Genomic DNA, 23,736 nt, shown 5'->3' with positions numbered 1-23,736 from the left:
CCAGTCCCTGCCTGAGCATCTCAGGCTGTGGTGTCCGGGGCAGTGGTGCAGATGATCTGCTCTCACTCTGCTTTGCCCTCCTCAGTCCAGCTGCTTTCCTTTCTCAGCAACTTTGAGGTCCCTCCAACTTGGCTGATCTCTGCTTCGGTTAGGTGGCTTCCCAGGGTGCAGGTTCCTTTTCTCTTTCATAGCTCCCTCTCAGGAGTGCTAGTCTTATCCTGATTTCTTTTCTCTCTCTCTCTCTCTCTTTTTTTTCTTTTGTTCTACCCAGTTATGTGGAGGATTTCCTGCCCTTTTAGGAGGTTTAAGTTCTTCTGCCAGTTTTCAGTAGATGTTCTGTGTGAATTGTTCTACATGTAGATGTGGGTTTTTTTTAATGTGTTTGTGGGAGAAGATGAGCATAACATCTCACACCTCTGCCATTTTGATCAGTTTCTTCTTTTAAAGAATGAATTTGCCTTTGAGTTCTAGATCAGAGACTGATTAAAAAAATATCCTAATAAGATTTTTATTCAAGAGTTCCTGTTGTGTCTCAGTGGGTTAAGAACTTGACTAGTATCTGTGAGGACGTGGGTTTGATCCCTGGCCTTGCTTAGTGGGTCAAGGATCCGGCGTTGCTGTGAGCTGCAGTGTGGGTTGCAGACACAGCTTGGATCTGGCATTGTTGTGGCATAGGCAGCAGTTGTGGACTCCTAGCATGGGACCTTCCATATGCCACAGATACAGTCCTAAAAAGAAAAAAAAAAAGGCACATCATTTTTGCCTCCGTGTGTGTGTGTGTGTGTGTGTGTGTGTGTGTGTGGGTGTGTGGGTGTGTGTGTGTGTGTGAGAGAGAGAGAGAGAGAGAGGGGATAAAGGTTTGTTTACAGTTAGTAATCTGTAGCTACCATGTGATATAGTACTGTCCACGGCCTAAGTTTAATGCTTGAAAAGTTTTATTTGACTAATCATTTTTGTTTTAGGGAGATGGATCTTTTGGATCATTAAATAGGGTCAATGTATTTTTGTAAATTATCAACATTGCATTTCCTGTTCTTTAGATTGAAGCCATTATTTTCATTCTGGTAGGCTCACAGCTGGCAGCCTGGAATAAAAAATCCATACCGTGGTGTTGTGGTATGGCCTGTTCCTGAAAACATTGAAATCACTGTGACACTTTTCAAGGTAAGTTCCATTTTTATAAGTAACAGAAATTATTGTATAATCATGGTTCTAGATGATGGAATATTTCCGTATCTGTTGTCCTGTACATTTGGGTCCAATCTGGTACACTAATATGCACTATTTTTAGAGATACAGCAATTTATAACAATGCAAGGATATCAGGGTGTTTCTTGGTCAATAAAGTCTGAATAAATTTGGGAGTCTTTTTGAATTTATTCTAGTTAAGCTCAAATGGAGTAAAGTACTTTTTCTGTGGAAAGCTGAGGTTTGTGGAATTCTTAGTCCTGAGTTTCATTTTGTTAGCCTTGTTTGACTAATAATATGTTTTTAAATTACCATATGATAAATGTTTTATTGATGTTAATATAAGTTTAAAGGTTATATTTGATAAATATTTACTGATATTAATATTTTATAAATACTGTAGCTTAAAATCAAAATTCTGGTAATAAATTCCAAGTGCAAATCCAAAAACATAGTGTGCCTATACCTGACTCTTTCATATGTATGTTTTTTCTTGAATGTCTTTCGTATTTCTTGAAACATAATAAAATAGTCCTTACACATGACAGTTAAGAACTAAATATTTACTTTCCTAACTCCTTATTTGCTAAAAAAAAAAAAGATGAGGACAAGTATGTCTCAGTTTCAGCCTTCTTGCAAGTGGTGAGATTAGGAAACAAATGTGTTATTTCTTCTTTGAATCATTCCAATTGTGTCAGAGTTAGTTGTGCAGAAGGATAGAATGAAGAAAGACATCTCATTAAGCTGCCTTAATTAACTTAACTAAGGTTTTCTGAAAACCCACTAAAAATCCACCAAATATTTTAGGATATGAAATCTAAGTGGGCAAGTTATATGGCTTAGAGTATGAAAAAGTGTGTTTCAAAAGTAAAAAGGTGGTTTTGATTTTGTAATCCAGTATATTCATTTGTTCTGGAACTACAGCAGGGATCAGTAGAACAAAACAATATGATAAATGTTAATGTACTAACCCACAGATGGGACCCTAATTTTAAATGCTCTGTATTTCATAAATATTCTAGTTTATGAAAGATCCCTAACACTTTATGTGTATTTTGTAGTTTTGGCATTATTATTATTATTGGCATTATAACATTACTTGGTTATGCTTATTGTATATACACTCTACTTGATTGGTTTACCTGGAAGAAATAAGGAATGAGCTTCCAGCTGCTCTTCCTTTTTCTTTTCAGGAAAGATCAGAGCCTCTTACCCTTCAGTCAGCTGATCTAAAAGTCTGTCATTAAACCCCCTTATCCATACCTCTTCTATTAGAATGATATAGTAAACTTGGAGGTTAACAATAAGACCTTCAGAGCACTGTTCCATTTAACTCTCACAGCATCACTAAGGTTCTATAATTATTCCCATTGTACTGATAAAGAAACTGAAACGAAAGAGGAAAGTAACCTGTCCTTTCATACTGTGATGTAGTACTGGGTTTTTGTTTTTTACACTGTATGGCCTATTCTGTAGTGAAAACCATTGAATATAGATTACAATAGCAAAATCTGTGACAAGCTTGAAGGAGACTTTTAAGTAATCTCTAGTGTGTTTTGATTTAGTCTAGTGGTAAAGCAAATAAATGGACATAGTTACACAACTTTGAAAAAAACAATGATAGAGAACAAGGGGTTAGAAAGAGTTGATAAATGGCTGACAGCCATGTATTTGGGGAGAGGATATGCACTAACTGATTCTCAGTGGAAAGTGGGTGTTGAAATGTGTTACTTGGAGGATTAGGAGGTAAGTGTAGTTTTCAAGTACTAATGAGAATGTTCAGCATATCTTGTCACTGAACTTTTGTCTTTTTTTTTTTTTTTTTTGGTCTTTTTGCTGTTTCTTTGGGCCGCTCCTGCGGCATATGGAGGTTCCCAGGCTAGGGGTCCAATCGGAGCTGTAGCCACTGGCCTACGCCAGAGCCACAGCAACGCAGGATCCGAGCCGCGTCTGCAACCCACACCACAGCTCACGGCAACGCCGGATTGTCAACCCACTGAGCAAGGGCAGGGACCGAACCCGCAACCTCATGGTTCCTAGTCAGATTCGTTAACCACTGCGCCATGACGGGAACTCCTGAACTTTTGTCTTTAAGTGTTAGTCTGTAGGGTAAAAAACCCAAATACCCCTTCCTCCCCAGTTTACTATGTAACACATTTCTCTTCATTTGTGCTATGGAGGCAATCTTGTGACCATTTAAAATATTTAAAAAACATTTCCAACCAACATTTTTATCTTCCTGACTCCATATCCTCCCAGAATTCTAATACAAAAAGCAAAAGAGTAAAGTAAAATAAAGCAATTTTACATTCTTCCATGGTAATTTTTCAATCTTGTTTTTGAACAATATTTAGAATATTCAAATGGAAAACTTTTTTTCATATTTCCCCATTTCTTTTACTTATTGAAGCTTCATAATTCACTTAATCTTGAAATTTGCAAATAGGAAAGGATTGCGCTGAACGCTTTTTGTCCTTAGTATATATAGTATTCATAGAGGTGTGTTGATAGGCAAAGTGCTTTTAAAAAAATTTTGTTTTATTTTTCTGTGAATTAATCAGAGAGTAACTTATTTATTTTAACCATTTTTAATTTTATTTATTTGACCATGGCGTTTAGTGACTTGATAAGGCATCAGGGATTGAACCCAGGGCACAGTGGTGAAAGCACTGGGTCTTAACCACTAGACCACCAGGGACCTCCCAGAGATTAACTTTTTTAGCCTGCATGCTTGATTTTGAAATTTGAATTACAATGAAAATAGCTATTTCTAGTAAATGAAAAAAAGTAAGATTTTAGAGTTTTGAGAAGAAATGGTTCTTTAAGCCAATTTCAGTTTTCCCTTTAGTGCAGTGATAAGAAAAGAGACATTAGAGGTAGAAAGGATATAACAAAGACTTAATTGATCTAAACTAGAAGCAATTTTCATTACAAATATTTTTGTTTAGTCACTAATATAATTAGTTAATTATTTAGATATGCCATTTTAACTTGAAAATGAACATTAACATTGCTCCTTTACATCTTTTTTCTTTTCATGTATATATTCATATATATATTCATATATGTGTGTGTGTGTATATATATATATATATATATATTTTTTTTTTTTTTTTTTTTTTTTTTTTTTTTTTTTTTTTTGCCTCTCCTATGGCACATGGAAGTTCCCAAGCCAGGGATTGAACTTGCGCCATAACAGTGATCCGAACTGCTACAGTGGCAATGGCAGATCCTTAACCCGCTGTGCCACAAGAGAATTCCAAATTTCCACACCTGTGGCATGTGGAAGTTCCTGGGCCAGAGATTGAACCCATGCCACAGCAGTGACAATGCTGGATCTTTAACTTGCTGAGCCACTGGGAACTTCCACTCCTTTACATCTTTTTAGTGACATTGCCCTATCAGATATGTCCCTGAGTCCCATTAAAATGATTCCTTTAGGGGTAATACATCATCTTTGTTTCTAAAAAAATTTCATCAGCTTTGAGAATTAATGTCAGATGTAAGGTACTGTTCAATATGTATTAATTTATAAGATATATATTCGTTACTTCATTCTTCAAACATTCCTTTTTTTTTTTTTTTTTTTTTTCTTTTCTTTTCTTTTTAGGGCCACACCCGCAGCATATGGAAGTTCCCAGGCTGAGGGTCAATGGAAGCTGTCACTGCTGGCCTACACCACAGCAACAGCAACTTGGGATCTGAGCCACATCTGCAACCTACACCACAGCTCACGGCAACACTGGATCCTTAACGTACTGAGCAAGGCCAGGGTTTGAACCCATATCCTCATGGATACTAGTCAGATTCGTTTCTGCAGAGCCACAACGGGAACTCCCACATCAAGTTTTCTGGAGAAACTCCTGTATGGCAGGCACTTTTTAAGGTCCTGGGGACACAGTGGTAAACTTGCAACATGGTTAAAAGCTACACAGACCTGGAACAGCACAATTTTAACACTTAATTGTGGGATATTACATCTCAGTTTTCTGGTCTGTTAAATGGGAATAAAAATACTACCTGTTTCATAAGTTGCTGTGATGATTAAAACCATAACACATTAACTGAGGCAGAGTGTGTGCTTTGTAACTATTATTATTATTATCACTTACTATTATTAATTGTGCCAGCTGTGCTAGAGCTATGCTGCATTCTTCAACAAAATGGAGGAGGTGGGGACAATAGGCAGGACGAGTGGTAAGATGCTCTTTCCTAAGCATTTGTTTCACACTTTATTACTTGGTCTCTAAAGAAGCATTGTTTGTGCCTTAAATCCCTCCTGGAAAAGCTCCCTCAACCCTTTTTTACAGCAGTCACTCTCCATAAACCTAGTTCATGAGCAGGGTCAGGCTGAGGAAACAAATATCAAGGAGTTCTCTACCACTTTTTCCTCTCTACCCTTTCCTGCCTCCCCCTGCCCATCATTACCAAATAAACTTGGTTTTGGTAGTTCTTTATGCTATCTATATGAATTTACTCTTAGAAATAGTTGTGTTAATACAGCCCAGAATCAGCCAACCTCCATACTATTAAAGTAAAAAATAAGACAACAGAAATAATGAAATAACTAAGGAGTTTAGAATCTATCCCATAGGTTGTAGGGATCATTAAAGAAATCTGAGTTGGTGCTAATGTGGTCAGAACTGCGGTTTGGGAGAATTATTTGGTGTACAAGATTGATTGGAGGGCAGAGAGTGAGAGAGTGCCGCAGTTCACTTTTATCTGGAAATAGCCTAGGCACAAAGTGATGAGGACCTAACCTCAGCTGCAGTAGTAGAAACTGAAGATTAAATAGACTAACGTGGAATCAGTTATGAATAAGGTGTTGCCTATGACAAGTACATGGTCCCTGGGACTCAGTGGGGGAATAGCATCTGTGCGCATTCACTATCACTCTCAGTGCTTCCTTCTCTCCCCTACCTCTAACACATAAAGTTGAATAAATTAAATGTGCATGTCATGCAACCCCACTACTTTCCTTTTTATGTCTTACAATCTGTTGGCCTCTTGCCTTTACTTATTCTAATACCTGTGGAAATCCTATATAATCTCACCTGGCCACAATGCTTCCTCATTCATAAAGCTTTTCCTTTCAGAAATGTATTATCTTCTAATCTCTAGTAAAACCATGTATTTCCTTCATCATATAAGTGTTTAGATTAGTTGTGTTTGTCTTTGAAGGCATGGACAACTATATTTGAATCCATATAATACCTCTACTATTCCTTATATAAATAGCCAATAAATATTTGTCAAATAAATACTACAAAAGTGTACCTCATTTAGGAGAAAGCTGCGTTTGGTTGTAGGATCTGTTACCTTTTCTTAGATTTCTGGTGGTGGAGGACAGCTGAGGGTATAGATAGCTATTTTGGCATTTTGTACAGATTATGAAATCCTTTGCAGTACTTTGAAATTCCAGATGTTTACACAGCCTCTGCACCAGGAAAATTTTGCCTCAAGTGGGACTTTGAGTTTAAAATACTTACAGGTATAAAAACGAGGGCAGGGCTTTATTTATTTATTTATTTGAAATTTTATTTTTATTTTTTTTTTACAGAATAAAATACATATATTTAAACACAGTTACATTCATACAGATTATCATATCATGGATCTTAAGAAACAGATTAAGTGACTCCCTCTGGAGAAGTGGAATGGAAAATATGCTGAGACAAATAGGAAATCTATTCTATATCCCATTTTGTATGGCTTTCATCTTTACTATTTAGTATTATCTATTACATTCAATTTTTCTTTAAAAATTAGCATTATATTAAAATTGTGTATATTATGCAATTAAAATTTATAAGGAAGAAAGCCTTATATACCATTAAATATTTTATATAGCATAATAAAAAGAATAACTTAACTGGTAAGAATAACAAAAATAATATAACTTCTGAAAATAAGTAAAATATAAAATGCATAAATTGGTTAAAGAACAGTGTAACTACATAAATATGTCCTCACAATTTGTTACATCTTATTGATTCTTCAGTATAGGCATTACATCATTCTAGCTGATGTGATAAACAACACATTACAGACCTTACACTGTACCATGGAGAGAAATGGTTATTAATAATACAGTTCTAGAACTGTATTGTTTAATTGTACAGTTGCATTATTTAATTATAATTATCATAAATTATTTGATGGAGAGGAAATCAGAATCAGATGTAAGAAGACTTCAGCATTCTAAGAATGATGTCAAATGACCCCCTTCATGGTGGATTATGCACTTATTTACTATGAGATATATTTCTTCTTCAGAGATTCCTTGTTTGCGTATCAATTGCAGAGAGGGCAGGGCTTTATATGAGCATTTAATATCTCAGTAAAGTTCTTCTTAATAGTTCACTCATAAGTTATTTGTCTCTAGGTTTCTTTTTGTCTTGTCATACATGCAGTGATGGAAGATAATATTATGCATCAACATAAGTAAAATAATGATTTAAATTTAGATAAATTATGGGAGTTCCTATCATGGCTCAGAGGAAACAAATCTCACTACCATCCATGAGGACGTAGGTTTGATCCCTGGCCTTGCTCAGTGGGTTAAGGATCTGGTGTTGCTGTGACCTGTGGTACAGGTCACAGACGGGGCTCAGATCTGGTGTTGTTGTGGCTGTGGTATAGGCCAGTGGTTATAGCTCCGACTCGACCCCTAGCCTGGAACCTCCATATCCTGTGGGTGCGGCCTTAAAAAGACAAAAAACAATAAATAATGGAAGATTCTTAAGAGTAAGCCATTCTGCCTCTCCCTTTTTTAAAAGTTGGTAAAAGCTAAGAGCAAGACTGTATTTTCTTAAATTGGATTGATTGGATTAAGAAATGTATTTCAACTTTATATTTTGCTTTTGTTATAGGATCCTCATGCAGAGGAATTTGAAGATAAAGAGTGGACATTTGTCATAGAAAATGTAAGTTAATTGTAAATTCTGTCACATTTCATATTTTTGACTATGCATTACTAAGGTACATTAGCATTTTGGTGGTAGGAGAAATGTTGCCTTATAAAAATTAGATAGTGATGCATAGCTTTATGGAATTTTTTAAATGAAATGATGGCCAGTGACAGAATTATTTGTAAATATTTTTGTTAAAACTGTGAAAGTAAAAATTTTTGTCAATACTGAATTATGTATATACTGTATGTATTCTGTTGGGGGATTGAGGGAAAGGGCATGTCTCATTAATCTTTTTGTCTGTTTAGCATCTGACATGGTACCTCTCACCTAACAAATGCTAATTTAAACATTTGTTGCATAAAATTATGAATGACCTTAGAAATCTTTGAAAATAAAGTATATGATTTAACTCTTTGGATTGAGGAATTCTAGAATGGTACTTTAATAATCATCTTCAATTAATTTACATATTGTGGAGTCTCAGGTAACTTGCAGGCTTATAGTAATATAGTAGTTGTTTTGGTTTGGTTTGGTTGTCTCTGCCTTTTTTCATTTTTTAAAGCTCTGTTAAAGTATAGTTGATTTATAGTGTTGGGATAATTTGGTAGTTGTTTAAAAATGTTTATTGAAGGAATATTAAGGAAGACAGGCAATGAAAATACAGTGAGAAAGAGTGTGGGTTCTGGAGTCTGCTAGACCTGATTGCAAGGCCTTGCTCTTCCATTTTTAAGCTCTGATTATGGTAAGTTTCTTAAATTCTCAGCCATAAATTTACAGGGTTGTGAGGATTGAACAATTAAATAACTTCAATGAATATTAGCTTTTGTCATTGTCATCAACATCATTATGATCACCATTAAAGTTCTAAGATATATTTGTGACAGTTTTGTAACATGCTTTATAATAGCATATTCTTCCTATTTGTGCCTGACTTTATTTTATCTCCCAATGATAAAAGGAATCTTATACTTCTGCCAGCAGTAGCTGAGCCATTTTTAGATCTGAAAATGCGGAAAGTTTTGGGAGGGAGATTAAGTTCAAATACAGTAGAAGGAGTTCTGATGGCTGGATATCAAGCCAGTGTCATTGTGTTAAAGGTTCATGCACGTTAAAACTTCTGGCTTTTCTGTAGTGATAGATTTGAACATTATACTTTGAGTAGCCATTACAGTTTAAAAAGAAACAAATAAAAAAACAAACTTACAATCCTTAAGATTGGTTACAGCCTCAAAAATCTAGCTTTCATTCTAATGTTAAGAGCTTTTCCCCAATGGATAGTTTACTGGTTTTCAGTACTCATGGTTCTATTATACATCTCTGTTAATTTGATGTGCTAAAGAATTAGCCAGTTAATTTTGAGTTCTAATTAGTGGTATAAGTATGTAAACACTAACTTCATATTTGTTTAGAAAGATAATTCTTACACAATTAATCTTAGGTTAGAGGCACAGGAGTTCCAAATTTGTGAGGAATAGGTTATGAGCTGTTGGTGTAGAAAAACAAAAACAAAAACTATATGGTATAGATTAGGTTTGAATGCAAAAGGCATTTGAATCTATAGGATTTTAGGAAAAATCTATTTCTTGAGTTCTATGTTATATATGTTATATATTTTATAAAAATATTTTAAAGGTCAGTAGAGAAATATTGAAATTTAAACAATGAGATTTAAGTGGATCACAAGATAAAGAGTTGTATTTTAGATTGTCCTTTCCATATTGGGGTAGCTCTTTCTCAAGTTGAAGAATATGTTTGTATCCTTTTCATGAAAGATATATATTTAAGCTCGGAAGCTTATTTTGCTCATTTGCCTATTTATTACTCAAGTATTTGAAGTTGCTAAAAATCTAAGGAGTGGCCATAGGAGGAAAATGGAAAATAAAATACATCACCATTACTTCTCTCCAAGTTTTTATTATTAAATTAGATTCACAAAAATCCAATAAAGGTATAGATGACTTTTTAACTGTTATTCATATTATTTATAAAACTTTATAAAACCAATTTAAATTAAACTATTTAAAGATTGAAGATTAAATTTTACTGTGTTATCGGATGATTTTGAAGACTTACTCTGTTATATTGTGGAGAGAACACTGTATTTGTGGAGATTTCTAGGCATCATTATGCTTTTTAATAGCTGAAAGATTTTCTACCTCCTTGTCTTTCTGTCTCCTCATGTTTTTATTTGAAAAAAAAAATTGCAATTCCTTTCTCCCACATCATAGTATGGAGAATACATGACTTTGGATTGGGTTAGAATTGAGTTTAAGTCCTGATGTGCCCTCAAAGCTGGTGACCATGGGATTATTCTTCTAGCATTTAGTTTCTTCTTCTGCAAAATGGAAGATTTCTACTAAATGATATATAACTGTGGTGTTTCCTAGGTCTATGACTTTGTTTTAGTCAATAGGAATATTTTTATAAACTATTTTATATCAGTGTACATGTTTTCTGTGTGCTTTTATTTCTGGAATGGATTATGAGTATTATTGTAAGTTTCCTATTCTGAACTTTTTAGCACAACAATTTTTCCCCCTACTTCTTGTTTCTATAATAGTTATTTCCCATGCTAGATTTGAAAAGAAAAAAAAAAAAAAAGAGAGAGAGAGAGAAAGAAAATTGAATTCTGGTATAAACTCATTTTTCACGTAAAGAAAGATATTAGCCTTTGTAGTAGAAACCTAATTTCTCAGTCATGGGTATTAAAACAAACAAACAAACCCCTCTAAAACAGCATCTTTAAAGAGATAGTTGGGAGTTCCAGTTGTGATTCAGTGGTTTAAGAACCTGACTAGTCTCTGTGAGAATGCCAGTTCAATCCCTGGTCTTGCTCAGTGGGATAAAGATCCAGCGCTGCTATGAGCTGTGATATAGGTCACAGATGCAGCTTGGATCCATCATTGGTGTGGCTGTGGTGTAAGCCAGCAGGTGCCGCTTATGATCAATGTCTACTTAGTTTATGTGGATTGCATCATACTTGCCATTCTGTCTGTAAAATATCCTGGTTTTAAGCCCATTTGTGTCAATATGGTTAGTAGGCTACTCTCTGACATGCTTCTACACACTTCTCTCACAAATGAGTTTTAAGTTGGGTTGACCCCTTCCTACAAGATCTCTTGTAATGCTGTTGACATATTACTGTAATTATATAATTTAGCTAGATATTTCATAGGCCAATGAAATAGCAGTTTGAAGAATTATTTCATGAATACTTAAAATGCTTTAGAAAAAAATGGATAAAAATGAGTTGTCAAAAACTGCTTTCAAAAATTGGGAAAATTTTGTGAAAATCTGGAAGGGTTTTGCATGTAGGTTATTTTTCTTTTGTCCTTTTGTATTGATTTCATTAGAAAAGATTGAAATGCATTAATGATATATTATGACTATATGTGAGAAGATCAACAGTCAACAAAGTCATACTTAGAGAAGAGGCCTTAAAACTGGTGAATAAAACACATTAATATGTATAAAACAAAATTAAAATGTGTATCAGTATTCATAATTCTTCCCTTTAATTGACCAGTTCTCTGTGCCATTCAGATCATTTAAGAGGAGTTCTACTACAAGTGTATATTAAGCCATTCTCATGGGATCTATCTGTAAACTCATCTATAGGATTAAAGATCTATTCTTAGAAATCTTCTTTTAAACCAAAATTCAATATAAGTAGATGTTTCATTCTTCAGGTAGTAGCAGTTTGCCTTACTTGATATCATCTAATAATGTATTTTTAACCTTTGAAATAAATGAACTAGTTTTCATTGACTCATTCAGTAGCAATTAATTTACTAAGTATGTATCTCATTCTGGGTGCCATTCTAGGTCCTGGAAATAGAATAGTGTAGGAGTTCCTGTCGTGGCTCAGTGGTTAACGAACCCAACTAGCATCCATGAGGATGAGGGTTCAATCCCTGGCCCCATTCAGTGGATCAAGGATCCGGCATTGCCCTGAGCTGCGGTGTAGGTTGCAGCCACGGCTCAGATCCTGTGTTGCTGTGGCTCTGGCGTAGGCTGGCAGCCATGGCTCTGATTGAACCCTAGCCTGGGAACCTCCATGTGTCACAGGTGCAGCCCTGAAAAAGACAAAAAGACCCAAAAAAAAGCAATAGTGTGTACAAAACACATAAAAATTGTCTTCCTTCTGGAGTTTACATTGTGTGTGTTTGACACAATAAAATTAATGTGTGTGTAATATATACTATATTAGATATTATACATATACAATATATGTTAAACACATGATAAATATATAGTATGTTAGGTAAGTGCTAAAGAGAAAGTACAAGGAAAGGGGATAGGGGTTCCATTATTATGGTTACGTAGATATAATGAGCCTTATTATTTCTTATAAGGGCTCCAAAAGAGAAGTCAGGCATACTTATTAAATTGATTTAGAATATATTTTAATAAGGTATTAAATGAATATTGTAAGGTGTGAGAAAATTTAAAAATAACTTCGGCACTCTATATAAACCTTTTCCTAGGTTACAGCTCCCCTCAGTGGTGGATGATGAAATTGACTCCAGTCTAGAGTGCTCTTCCTGAAGCAATAACATGTTACATTGATTGTTGTGCTCTGCTTTACATTTTATTTTATTTTATTTTATTTTATTATTATAAAATGCTTTACATTTTAAATATGTTTCCACATTACATAGATAAGAGTTAGTGATCTTCAGAGGACTAAAATATGGGTTTTTTTTCTTTTGTAAAGACTGGGTTATATTTGAAAATCTCTTGGTAGATTGCTGTGGCACTGAGAATGCATGTTCTTTGAATGGTGTTTTAATGCCTTTATTTCCTTTTCCCATTGTGCTGTAACCCCACAATCAGTAACATTTAGTTTTTGTTTAATATAAAATATCTCAAAAAAACATAGAAGCTTCCAAAATATATTACCTTATCAAATTTACTGAATACTTACTATATACCAGGTACTATGTGGGATGCTATATACACATTATCTCATTTACTCATTACAACAATTCTGTGAGTCAGATGTTAATAACCTTGTTTTACAGATAAAGAAGATGAAGCTTAGAGAGGTTAAGTAACTTGCTCAAGGATATATAGCTTAGAAGTCAAGATTTTTACCCAGTCTTGTTTTTCTCTACGTCGTTTGTCCTTAAACGCCTATGTAATAACTACCTTCCTTAGTGGCAAAGATGCAAAGAAATCATCTGAAATTGTAGAATCATAGAGAAGTTTTTAATATATCTTCTTTAGTGATAAACCTGTGAGATAGATATATATATATATATGTATATATATTAGATTAAAGTAGTCTTTAATTATTGTACATATTTAGTCTAAAAGTCATTGAGATTAATTACTTGACTGATGCTAGACATTACAAAATGGAATTCCAGAATTTATCAGTCACCAGAATTCTGAATTTTTTTTTCTCAAAGCAGCCTTCCTGCCTTTTTGTATAAACTGTGATAATACTGCCTTCGTCTTTTGTCTTTTTCTTTTTCGGCTGGCCTGCAGCATGTGGAGTTCCCAGGCCAGGGATCAGATCTGATCAAATCTGAGCCACAGTTGTGGCCTAAGCCGTAGCTGCGGCAATGCTGGATCCTTAATCCATTGTGCCTAGCCTGAGATCGAACCTGTGTCCCAGCACTCCCAAGATGTTGCCAATCCTCTTGTGCCACAGTGGGAACTCCAATACTGCCTTCATTTTATTGATTCTTTTGTCTCTGGTTACAGTGAAGACTTCTCAGTTTTTTCCTGAGCTTTCTTCTTTGTACCAGAAAGCTACTTATATATAAGTAAAAAATATAGACGTTATTTTATCACTGCTAGCTTTGTGACCCTGGACAAGTTATTTAATTGTTTATAGCTTCAGTATACTCAGATATAAAATGTGGTGTTCATATCTACTCCATAGGTTATTGAAGATTAGAAATAATATACGTAAAGCATCTAGCTCAGTAAGGGGGGACGACCTCTTTTTATAATGGACTTTCTAGAGGACATAGAAAAATATAAAGGAAAGGAAGCTGGATTTCCAAATTGATTGTCGTGGGATTTTATTTTTTCCACTCCTTCATACCACTTACACCTCGCAATAATATCTAGATTTCCTCATTATCTCAAAGGAATGACAAGGCAATTTGTAAACATCTCACTTAGATTAAACTTAACAATATTTTCATCTTCCTAAAGTTTTCAGATTTTGAGTTTAGACATTTTCCCCTCAAAAGTTTAATCCAGGAGTTCCCGTCTTGGCTCAGCAGAAAACGAATCTGACTAGCATCCTTGAGGACGCAGGTTCAATCCCTGGCCTCGCTCAATGAATTAAAGTATCCAGGTTGCCGTAAGCTGTAGTGTAGGTTGCAGAGCTACTAGACAGCTTGGATCTAGTACTGTTGTGGCTTTGGCTGTGGCATAGGCCAGCGGTTACAGCTCTTGATTCAATCCCTAGCCAGGGAACCTCCCTATGCCGTGGGCAAGGGCCTAAAAAGATTAAAAAAAAAAGTTTAATCCAGGATTAAGAACCAATTTGTTTTCTGAAATTAAACAGGTGGTAGTAATTTATTAATATCCTGACAGTCAATGTTTGTGTTTATTCACAATATGAATATATGCTATACTTTAAAAGTATAAATGTTTTAGATTATCCTTTATTTTCTATTATTTGCAATTCATTTTCATGTTTTTAGTGCAGGTTCTTAGGAATGTATCCTACGAACAACAGAGTTCTTTTTTTATCTACCATAATATAATAATGTTTATTCACTAAGGCAGTTAACGTGTGTGTGTGGTGTGTAGCTATAACAGTTATATTTAGAAAAAAAATTTTCCCTTCCTGGTGCTTTAAGTTATCCAACTAAAATCAGAACCAGTATATACATTGGTAAAATATATTCATAGGTCTTAGTTTTAAAAATTTAAATTTTAAAAATTCTTTATTCTCTTGGTTTTCGAATGAATCAAAAATGCATATTGATGAAATACACCAATATGGGTTGAATTAATTCATTTATTCAATCATTCTGCAAACATTTAATATGCATTTTCTATATGTCCAGACATTTTGTTAATACTGAAATTCAGAGTCAATTAATGACATGCAGAATTTCATCAATTCTAAGATGAATATTTTTCCCTCACATTTTAACTTTTCTGAAATTGGGATCAATTTACATTTTTGGTGTCCTACAATTATAACTAGTAGTGTTTTTTTTTTTTCCTTTCTTATTGCTATTTGAAATAATGTTGCATCATTTAAAGACCAGTGAAGATTTATTTGATGGCATACAGTAGCCTGTCCTCCTAAAGTTTATAAACTAGTAAAGGTATCATATAAGTAAAGAAAGAAATGCAAGGCAAAAGTTATCCTTAGGGGACTGTAAAGGAAGGCAGAGTCTAGGAGGACTTCCTTGGAGGAAGTGACTATAGAGCTTAGCTTTTAAGAAAAAATAGAGTTATGCAAAAAAGGCATTCCAATCAGAGAAAAGAAAAATCTGGTAAGAGCAGGAGTTTAGAGTGCAGAATCCATTCTTGATGATATCATTGAGAGGAAGAACAAAAAAACCCCAGACCAAGAAAAACAAACAATGAGCTCCCACTACAGATCAATAGATCTCTATTTAAAAAACTGTTAAGCTAAGAAATTTAATAATAGGCATGTGATACACTTGAGTGCCGTGTCCTCCTTAGAGGAAATCAGTGGTGTATCAAAATGTGTTTTCTTGGGGCCTCATATCCACTTTTTTCTATTGAAAAGTGACCAGTGAGATGGGCAGCCTGGCTCATCAGTGCCTTTTTAAATGCCATGTATTTAATGTTACCTCCAGAAGCCATTTAAATGGATAGAATGGGATATTAATTATGTTAATTCCAAGACAGTGCTATAAATGCTCCTCAATTTTGTTTCTTTTATCAGATCATGTTGAACAAGATTACTTGTCCAACCAAACTCACCTGACAAGATTATACCAAGAGTAGAGATGATATAATAGCTCAAATAATACTATGTAAATAATATAAAATCACCAAGTTTCTGAACTTAGTAAATTTAAGTTTGAATCCTCCTCCAAAATCAAGTCAGACTCTTGATCTCCCAAAGCTGTGTTCTGATCAATTATCTCTTTTTCTTTCAGAAGAAAGTATATGTGTGTGTGTATATATATGTGTGTATATATATGTACACACACACACACACACATATATATACACACCTTCTTCTCTCCTAATTATTTTTCTTTGTCATCTCCACCAAGTGATCTTACTCTGATAGCAGCGTACAGACTGGATATCTTTTTCAGGAACTGTAGCTTGCATTTTCTTCCATTTAAATTGGTATGGCTTCTTCAGTAGCTCCAAACTGGGATTGTTTTTTTAATCTCAAGCCTCTCATGAATACCACTTTTCCTTGAAGTTCCAAAGCGTGAATAATATATATGGGAATACCACAACCTACATCACAAAAAGTAGAAGCATCTCTTTCCTCATGTAACCAATAGGATGACTTAGAACTCTAAGTACCAATCAGAGATGGTACAGATTTCTTAGGGCAGAACAACATTTGCCCTGTTATAGACATATTTCTAGCCTAGTAATGTTTCACCCCTTAGAAATGTGATCCTGTTGTATTTAGAAACCCAGTCCTTTCTCCACTCTGTTCCCTACAATTCACTGAGAAGGAAGGTGGGGGGGGGGTGAGTAGAATTCTCTCACTCCTACTTTATGACAAGAAATTTCCTGTGCTTAGCTGTAGTGATTACTTGCTGAGAGAGTTGAGTATCATCCTAGGAAGCACTAACCAGTTTACTTTTGAAGAACGATAAATGGAAGATCCCTGTATTATCAGGTCTCTTTTAGGCCGTTCTTTTAGTATAAACTTCTCAAATATGTTCTTTTCTTATAACCTCAGAGTCTTAGACCCTTTGGATTTCTATATAATCCAGGAATTTTAAAGCAGTTTATGGAGGACCTATGCTGATGTTTCCCTATATACAAGTCTAGCAGTTTGGATAAATCTAATCGAGACTTTTTTTTTTTTTTTTTTTTTTAATCTCAACTTAAAAATTTAAAACTATTTCAAGGAGTTCCCGTTGTGGCGCAGTGGTTAACGAATCCGACTAGGAACCATGAGGTTGCGGGTTCGATCCCTGCCCTTGCTCAGTGGGTTAACGATTCGGCGTTGCCGTGAGCTGTGGTGTAGGTTGCAGACGCGGCTTGGATCCTGCGTTGCTGTGGCTCTGGCCTAGACTGGTGGCTACAGCTCCAATTGGACCCCTAGCCTGGGAACCTCCATATGCCGCAGGAGCGGCCCAATAAATGGCAAAAAGACAAAAAAAGAAAATTTAAAACTATTTCAAATATCCGCAAAAGTAGAAGGAGTCAGGGTTCCTATTGTGGCTCAGTGGTGATCTGACTACTATCCATGACAACACGGGTTCGATCCCGGGCCCTGTTCAGTGGGATAAAGATCCAGCATTGCCATGAGCTGTGGCTTAAGTTACAGATGGAGCTCGGATCCCACGTCGCTGTGGCTGCAGCTCTGATTTGACCCCTAGCCTGGGAACTTTTACATGCCATGGGTACAGCCTTATTAAAAAAAAAAGTAGGAGCCTTTTTACACTGTTGGTGGGAATGTAAATTGGTGCAGCCAGTATGGAGATTACTTAAAAAATTAAAAATAGAATTACCATATAATCAAGACATTCCACTCCTAGGTATAAACGCTAATTTAAAAAGATGTATGTGCCTGAGTGTTCATAGCAGTACTATTTACAACAGCCAAGACATGGAAGCAACCTAAATGTTCATCGACAGATGAATGGATAAAGATGTGGTGTGTGTCTCCACACACACACACACACACACACACAGGAATATTAGCCATAAAAAGAAGAAAATAATGCCCTTTGCACCAACATGGATGGACCGAGAGATTACCATATTAAGGGGAAGTCTTGAACAAATATATGGTATCACTTATATGTGGAATCTAAAATATGATACAAATGAACATATTTATAAAACAAAAACAGACTACAGACATGGTAAACAAATTTAAGATTACCCAAGGAGAAAAAGGTAAGGAGGATAAATTAGGAGTTTAGAAGCAGATGTAAACTGCTGTATATAAAATAGATATATAGCAATGTCCTGCTATATAGCATTGGGAACTATATTCAATATTTTGTAATAAATTATAATGGAAAAGAATATGATAAAGGTTATATACATACACACACATATATAAACTAACAGAAATTAATGTAACAGTAACAAAAACTAACACAGCATTGTAAATTAACTATTATACTTCAATTAAAAAAATAAGAGAAAAATGTAGGAGTAATAAACCTCCCTGTACCCATCTCCCAGCTTAAATAATCTTCAATATTTTGCCAAACTTATTTCATCTCCACTTTTATTTCATTCCCATTTTTAACCAGATTATTGTAATTTTATGTATGTATGTATGTATGTATGTATGTATGTCTTTTTAGAGCCGCACTCGCAGCATATGGAGGTTCCCAGGGGGTCAAATTGGAGCTATAGACACTGGTCTATGCCACAGCCACAGCAGTGCCATATCCAAGCCGTGTCTGTGACCTACACCACAGCTCACGACAATGCCAGATCCTTAACCCACTGAGTGAGGCCAGGGATCAAACCTGCATCCTCATGGATGCTAGTCGGATTCATTACTATGGAGCCACATTATTTAAAGTTAATCAGATATTATATCATTTTGTCTGTCAATAATGAAGGCTACTTTTGAACACCATCAGTTTGAGAACTTACTAAAAATTTTGGCATTTCAGAAAAGGTGATCAGCCTACAAAGGATTTTTTTTTTTTTTTTGGTAAACTTTCTTTTATATTGTCTTTCTTAGCTAATAGACCTAAGGTTTGAAATTAACTAATTAGTTACTTGAAAAGTGATATTACTTATTCTTGTTTTCACATTGAAAATATTTAACTTAATATTAGAAGTAACAAAGCTTTTCCCCAGTGCTCTTAGAATTAAACTCCTGTGTCTAGAATAGGAAGCTCATAGTTCAGACAACTTTTCCTGATCTTTTAATTATCCTGTCAACTTTTTGTTGTATATGATTATGTGAATGGTGACTGTCTGTCTGTTTAAATTAGGTAGGGTATTCTAGATATGGCTAGCAGTTAAATGAAGCTTTGTCATCCAGCTCACTCTTGTGGTTAAATTTCAGAAAAAGTTCATATGTATCTATAGAGATATCAATAGACACACACACTTTTTTTTTTCCTCCTTCATTTTCCTAGTGTTAAATATTTAGTACCTTGTTCCAGTTCAAAATATTTCAGATTATGTTTCTGGAGGAAAATTCCATCTCCTTTATTTGGAAGTGACCCCTTGACTTTAAAGAAAATAATGGAGAAGCTTTTGTTGCATTTGAAAAAAAAGAAAGGTATATTCAAGAATGATCATTCATGCCTTGAGCCTGAACGATTTCTCAAAATCCTAACAGTCTTGTGTAACTACCTATTTGCTTAAATGCTTATTTAGTTTTCTATTTTTATCTTGCCTAATATCTGTTGTTTTTGTTAATTATCTACTTTATTAGATTATATTAATTAGAAGAAAGCAAGTTTCTGTCTTTAGATCCTACAGTCTCAAATTCCTGACACAGGAAGGGGCCTTACATGTATTAACATCTAAAGTCTATTGTGCTGTATTTATCTATGTGTAATGCAAGAAACCCTGTGTTAAAGTAGTAAATAAACTACAACATGTTAGGCAGTCTGTTTCATGTAGTAGTTCACTTTATAAAATGTCCTAGCTAGCAAATTTTAGAAAAAGTTTTATTTAGCAGCAGAAGAGCACTATTTTCATACTATTACATTTATGTTACATATGTATGCTATTAAGTAGGATTTTCTGATTTTTGTCCCAGTTCGTCATGTGGAGATTCCTTTTTATTGATGTTACTCCTGTCTTACAGATCAAGCAAGTACAGCAATATAAAACTTCACTAGATTAAAGTTTTAGTAGTTATAGATGCTTATTCATTTACTATTTATGAAATGGATATGAAATCACAAATATTTGCTAGTTATTGAGAGCATAATAATGAAAAATATGCAACTCCTGACTCCAGGTATCCTATGGTTTGGGGGAAAATAAACAGGCAACAACTAAGGTAGCAAGCAGTAAGTATAGGGTGTTAAATGTGCACATACAAAGAGTACCTAACCCAGTTTTGGTGGATAAGGGGAAGCTTCTGTTGAAGGTGATACAGAAGTTGAAACCTAAAAGACAAAGTTTTTTAAAAATTGAAGTATAGGAGTTCCCATCGTGGCTTAGTGGTAATGAACCTGACTAGTATAGTCCAAGAGGACACAGGTTCAATCCCCTAGCCTCACTCAGCGGGTTAAGGACCTGGCATTGCCGTGAGCTGTGGTGTAGGTCACAGACACAGCCTGGATCTTGCATTGCTGTGGCTGTGGTATAGGCCAGCAGTTACAGCTCCAATTCAGCCCCTAGCCTGGGAACTTCCATATGCCTCAGGTGTGCAGCCCTAAAAAGACAAAAATAAATAAATAAATAAATTAAAAAAATAAAATTGAAGCATAGTTGATTTACAACATTATATTAATTTCAGGTGTACAGCATAGTGATTCAGTATTTTTACAGAATTAAAAGTTATTAATGGTAAAGGCTATAATTTTCTATACAATATGTCCTTGTTGCTTATCTATTTTATTCATAGGAATTTGTATCTCTTAATCCCATACCCCTGATTTGCTTCTCTCCCCTTCCCTTTCCCCAAAGATATCCACTAGTTTGTTTTTTGTATCCATGAGTCTGTTTTGCTCGTATGGTATTTTGAAAGATAAAGTTTTTACAATCCTTATAAATTTCTACTGCCTATAAACTTGTTGTGTTTATTTTTTTGAAATTTGGTTCAAACTCACTTGGTGCCCAAACCTGTCCTGACCTGAAGTGAGGCTATTTGTAGTGTTTATTCCATTTAGTGTGGAGATTTATTCATTTTACTGCACAAATATTAATATGTTTGATTATGAGGTGCTGCCTCAGACCTCATTGGGAGTGTGCTATAATCTGGGCACTGTAACATAGGCATAGATGCTGTATTGCCTTCCTAAAATCCAAATAAGAGATTTCAGATAAGAGATTAAGTACTTTCGATAGTCAGCTGCATGGAATTTGGAGAGCGCTTTGGGTGGCTGGATTAACTTGAGCAGAGGCAAGAGAGAGTGTAGTTACTTTGTGAACAGCACACGGCCAATAGATTATTATCTTGAGTATTTCGTTTTACAAAGAGTGGTTGATTTTTCCAGAGCTGTAATAATTTACAGCCATTTAGTTGAATTTTTATAATTAAGGAATTTAAAAATTCACTGTATAGTTGTTATAAATCAAATTTACATGCTTCGCATGATGAGTAATGGTGGTAAAGGAAAGATCTGCTGACGTTGTTAGTTTTAAGTCAGTATTTGCTGCCCTAAAATCATGCCATTTTGGAGTTCCTATCATGGCTTAGAAGGTTAAGAATCTGACTTGTGGAGTTCCTGTGTGGCGCAGTGGAAACAACTCCAACGAGGAACCATGAGGTTGCAGGTTGATCCCTGGCCTCGCTCAGTGGGTTAAGGATCTGGCGTTGCTGTGAGCTGTGGTATAGGTTCTGGTATTGCTGTGGCTCTGGCATAGGCCAGCAGCTATAGCTCTGATTAGACCCCTAGCCTGGGAACCTCCATATGCCATGGGTGTGGCCCTGAAAAGACAAAAAAAAGAATCTGACTTGTATCCATAAGAACGAGGATTCAATCCCTGGCCTCTCTCATTAGGTTAAATCTGGCATTGCCACAGGCTATGGCATAGGTTGCAGATGTGGCTCGGATCTGTCATTGTTGTGGCTGTGGTGTAAGCTGGCAACTGCAGCTCCACTTAGACCCCTAGCCTGAGAACTTCAGGTGTGGCTCTAAAAAAATAATAAATAAATAAATAAATAATAAATGAAATAAATCATGTTCCTTTTAAACAAACCCAATACGTGGGCTCAACTTGGACCTACTAAATTAGCATTCTGATGTAGAGGAAAGTGGCTTTGAATACATTTGAGGAGTTCCTGTTGTGGCTCAGTGGTTAATGAATCCGACTAGGAACCATGAGGTTGAGGGTTCAATCCCTGACCTTGCTCAGTGGGTTAAGGATCCGGCATTGCCGTGAGCTGTGGTGTAGGTTGAAGACAAGGCTCGGATCCCACGTTGCTGTGGCTCTGGCATAGGGCGGCTATGGCTCCAATTAGACCCCTAGCCTGGGAACCTCCATATGCTGCGGGAGCGGCCCAAGAAATGGCAAAAAGACAAAAAGACAAAAAAAAGAATACGTTTGAGTCACCTGCTTATGTAACTTTTTTACAAATTAAAATTTTGGCAGGAGTTCCCTCTGTGGTGCAGTGGGTTAAAAATCTGACTGAAGTAGCTCAGGTCACTGTGGAGGTGTGGGTTTGATCTCTGGCTTAGCACCATTAAATGATCTGTCATTGCTGCATGTGCTGCATAGATCTCAACTGCAGCTTAAATGCAGTTCCTGGCCCAGGAACTTCCATATGCCATAGGTATGGACATTTAAAAAAAAAAAAAAAGGAAAATGGAGGGAGGGGATTGATGAGGCTATAAGTCAGTACTTTATACATTGTGAAATATATTTCATTATGAAAATAATCTTGTGCCCTCATATTTAGATCATTTAAACAGATGGTATACTTTACTGGAATTTATTACAATTTACTTTTCTTACTAAAGTTACCAAGCTAGGCAGTGCGATATATTAATTTTAAGATCTTTACCTGCCTCTTAAAATAAAATTAAATTGTATAAACTGATTAGTTAATGACTTTATAAATCATAAATAATATTTGAAAAGTTTTATTAAAGAATACAAACTTATCAAATAAAACACCTCATTTAACTCTTAAGAAACTTCTCTAAAGGGGACATTATTAAAATTTCTTTGTCTCAGTGAAGTTAAGTGAGCAGGCCCAAAGCACACAAAAAGCAACTTAGCCTGGTTTCAAGCTCAAGTCTTTGGTCACTGAAACCTATGAATATTTACTCATTCACTCATCATTTATTGTCCTAGGCACTGGATTCAGAGCTTAGCTGTACTAATTATTTACTGCAGGGGACTCTGAGAACATTTCCACTCAGATATTACAGTCTGGTTTGAGTGATACACACATGAAACAAGAATAAAGTGGTATGTGCTATGCTAAATGATAGTTGAAAAGTATAACGGAAATTAGAGATAGATTGATTAATAGTGACTGAAATTATCAAGTATGTTTCAGGAACAGCTTTTCAGACTTATTATCCCTAGAGGCGTGTGGCAATTTCTGTCCTTCTGTATTGTGAATTTCTTCTCTGATATGTACATTAAGGTATTTTTATAATGAAATCTCCACAGATTATTTTAGAAAGAGGAAAAAGTAATATGAATTTTAAAGATGAAAAATGTTCAGTTAAAAAAAGTCACATTTTGATTGAGTTGCTTTTGGTTACACTTCCCAGCTCCTCAGAGGTGTGTATTATATACTCCTTTACTGTTAAGGGTAATTGAGAGGAAAAGTTGGCGAAGCATTAGATAGTGGGAAGAGCAAGGCCAAAAG

At 35.2% G+C, this 23,736-nt stretch overlaps 1 protein-coding gene across 9 annotated transcripts in view; it reads left to right on the top strand.

The window, feature by feature from the left end:
• Nucleotides 1–23,736, top strand: part of EHBP1 (EH domain binding protein 1) — a 354,576-nt gene that overhangs the window by 74,754 nt on the left and 256,086 nt on the right. For all 9 annotated transcript variants that reach the window (XM_021087469.1, XM_021087472.1, XM_021087470.1 and 6 more), the window contains exons 4-5: nucleotides 1,069–1,164; nucleotides 8,061–8,114. In XM_021087469.1, coding sequence (XP_020943128.1) covers nucleotides 1,069–1,164; nucleotides 8,061–8,114 — 150 coding nt within the window. The remainder of the gene's footprint in view (nucleotides 1–1,068; nucleotides 1,165–8,060; nucleotides 8,115–23,736) is intronic.

Source organism: Sus scrofa, chromosome 3 (assembly GCF_000003025.6).
Source record: "Sus scrofa isolate TJ Tabasco breed Duroc chromosome 3, Sscrofa11.1, whole genome shotgun sequence".
In the NCBI taxonomy this organism is placed as follows: Eukaryota; Metazoa; Chordata; class Mammalia; order Artiodactyla; family Suidae; genus Sus; species Sus scrofa.
This window is presented reverse-complemented; position numbering and strand designations above follow the sequence as displayed.